Source organism: Orycteropus afer, unplaced genomic scaffold (genome assembly GCF_000298275.1).
Source record: "Orycteropus afer afer isolate SDZICR_OR568_19922 unplaced genomic scaffold, OryAfe1.0 scaffold00854, whole genome shotgun sequence".
NCBI classification, from domain to species: domain Eukaryota; kingdom Metazoa; phylum Chordata; class Mammalia; order Tubulidentata; family Orycteropodidae; genus Orycteropus; species Orycteropus afer.
This window is the reverse complement of record NW_006922441.1, coordinates 159,942-162,685: the sequence shown is the minus strand read 5'-3', so window position 1 is coordinate 162,685 and position 2,744 is coordinate 159,942. Positions and strand designations below refer to the sequence as shown.

Here is a 2,744-nt window from a genome sequence, read left to right as displayed (position 1 = left end):
CTCTAACAGAAATACCACAGATGAATGGGTGGCTTTAACAAACAGAAACTCACTCTCTCACACTTGAGGAGGCTGGAAGTCCACATTCAGGGAGCTGACTGAAGGGGAAGGTGCCCATGCCCGTGCCCACGCCCGCTCTCTCAAAGCTCTGGGAGGAAGGTCATTGTCCCTTCAGCTTCTTTCCTGGTTCTTTGGAGACCTCCTTGTGGCTTGGCATATCCCCCACCCCCATCTCTGCTTCTCTGAATGTCTGTTTAATGTCTTTGATATCTCAAGAGAAATTGATTCAAGACACACCTTACACTATCGTCTTACTCACTTACCTAAAATGGCCCATTCCCAAATGGGATTATCACGATAATTTTTTTTTAATTAGAAAAAAAACAAAACACCTGTGTCTATAAGGTTGCCAACACTATAATCTTTATAGATGCGGACTGCCACAGTCTTTCCCACAGAGAGACTGGTGGGTTCCAACCATCCACCTTTTGGTTACCAGCTGAGCACTTAAGTCCCTGTGCCACCAGGGATCCTTTCATAAAATTATTGGGTATCTTAAAATCAGTGGCATCGTTTGGCTAAGTAAACTTATCAGAAGGATAAATTGTGTATGATCCCACTTACATGAAGTCTTCAGTCCAGGTAAAGTCATGGGGACACAGGGTGGTTCAGAGGTGACCAGGGCTGGGGGTGAGAAGGGAAGAGGGGAAATGGACAACTCTGGCTGAGTGGGTGCTGAGCTTCTGTTTAGGGTGACAGCAATTGTGGAAATGATTAGTGGTGATTGCTGCAAGGCCTGGTGAAATGACTTAACGTCACTGAATCAAATCGGCCTTGTAAAAATGGTTGAAATGGCAAAGATGTTTTCTTACATGTGTTTCACTACAATAAAATTTATGAAAAGAAACAAAAGGAATTCAGTGGCATCTTAGAAATACAACAAGTAAGATGACTTGGTGCTATGAATGGCACTGCCTTCATGGTAGATGTCTTTGTGTAGTTGTAGTTGTTGTTATTGTTATGTGCCTTCGCGTTGGACTCAACTCATAGCGACCCTTCCTTGGGTTTCCGAGGCAGTATCTCTATGGAAGTAGATTGCCCATCTTCCTTCCGAGGAGTGGCTGGTAGGTTTGAACCGCCAGCCTTCTGGTTAACAGTCAAGTGCCTTAGGCACTGCACCACCAGAGCTCCCTTTTGTGCAGTAGACAACATGAACAACCATACATGGCCGCCCCACTCAAATACTGGATGCTAATAGGCCTGGGGGAAGGAGGGAGTCATTGGTGGGAGGGTCAGCATCCTGTCATCACATCCCAACCCATGTTCAGCTGTTCTGCCCCCTTCATCCCCCTTGGCAGGTGACAGTAAATTTGGATCAGTACATCTACATGAAGTTCTGGGCCCTGGGCCAGCGAGTTGGGCACATGCCCCGGAAATCCAGCGTGGGCTCCAAGCGTGGCTTCTTCACCAAGTCGCCCCCTGCTGAGAGGTGAGACGGGCTTATTTCCCAGCTGCAGTGAGAGGGAGCAAGGTTAGAGTCAAGAGGGGACAGACAGGTCAGTGACTGGGTGTGGGTGTCTGGGGCCCTGGTGGGAAGCCAAGGAAGGGGGAGGGGTGCATCATCAAAATGCCTTTTCTTCCCAAGGGCAAGTAAGAGCTATTCCCCAGGAAAGAGAAGGGGGTAAGAGCTGCTCTTCCATTTTCCAGATGAGGCAAAATGAGGCTCAGCCTGGGCCGGCCACACTCTCAAAACGTGGTGCAGCCCGCCCTCTAGTGAACAGCTGGCTTTTAACTAAAGAAACTTAGGTACAGGCTCAGCTTGCTGTTGGCTCCCGTCAAGTTCATTCTGACTCATAGCAAACCCCTGTGACACAGTGGAACTGCCCCATAGGGTTTCCTAGGCTGTCCTCTTCACAGGAGCAGATGGCCGGGTCTTTCTCCCCTGAAGCCGCTAAGTGGATTCCAACCGCCAGCCTTCAGTCAGCAGCTGAACACTTAACCATCGTGCCACCAGGGTTTCTTCACTGCTAAAGAGGCAAGGAGGCCACACCTTCTGACCTCCTGCAACTGCACTATCAGTAGCCCAAGGCCTATTCCTGTGAGGCCAGACATGCTGCCTCCCTCCAGCCCTTTCACCAACTCTGACACCAACCGTTCCTCTCGCAGCACTCACCACCTTTTTGTTGGGTTCAATAATTCACTGCATTGGCCACACAGAACTCACAGATTGTGGGGTTTATTAGGGAAGCACCAGGCTACAATTCAAGTTCAGGAAAAACGTTCAGTCTCTCTCAGCCCGCCGTCTCTCAGCCAACAGTGTCTCACAGTCTCTCTCCCAGCAGTGCGTGTCCCTTGATGTCTCTCTCAGCAATGCGTGGCTCTTGTGTCCTTTTCCCAGCAGTGCGTATCTCTCAGGAGTGCGTTTCTCTCAGCAGCATGTTCTTCTCAGCCAGCAGTCAGAGAGACTTCTGCCTCTAGGAGGCCTCCTTTTGAGCCTGGCACAGTGGCCAAACTAGCCAATCATAACATCAGAATTCTAAGCACTTGAGAGAGAGTGAACTTCCCAGAACGTTGCTTTGTGCCACTCCCAACAGAAATACCCCAGGTGGATAACTTTAGCAATCAGGAGCTCCTCAGTTTCTCACAGCAAATTCCACCATGGAGTTTACAAAGACTTATGGCTAGAAAAGCCATACCAGGTAACTTACTACACTGCATTCACTTAATAACCAGCTCAACAACTC

The 2,744-nt window shown here is 49.1% G+C and overlaps 1 protein-coding gene across 1 annotated transcript in view; it reads left to right on the top strand.

Moving 5' to 3' along the window:
* The window catches only part of TMEM143 (transmembrane protein 143), a 40,765-nt gene that overhangs the window by 19,750 nt on the left and 18,271 nt on the right, over positions 1 to 2,744 (top strand). Inside the window, exon 5 of the mRNA XM_007958107.1 lies at positions 1,359 to 1,489. Coding sequence (XP_007956298.1) covers positions 1,359 to 1,489 — 131 coding nt within the window. The remainder of the gene's footprint in view (positions 1 to 1,358; positions 1,490 to 2,744) is intronic.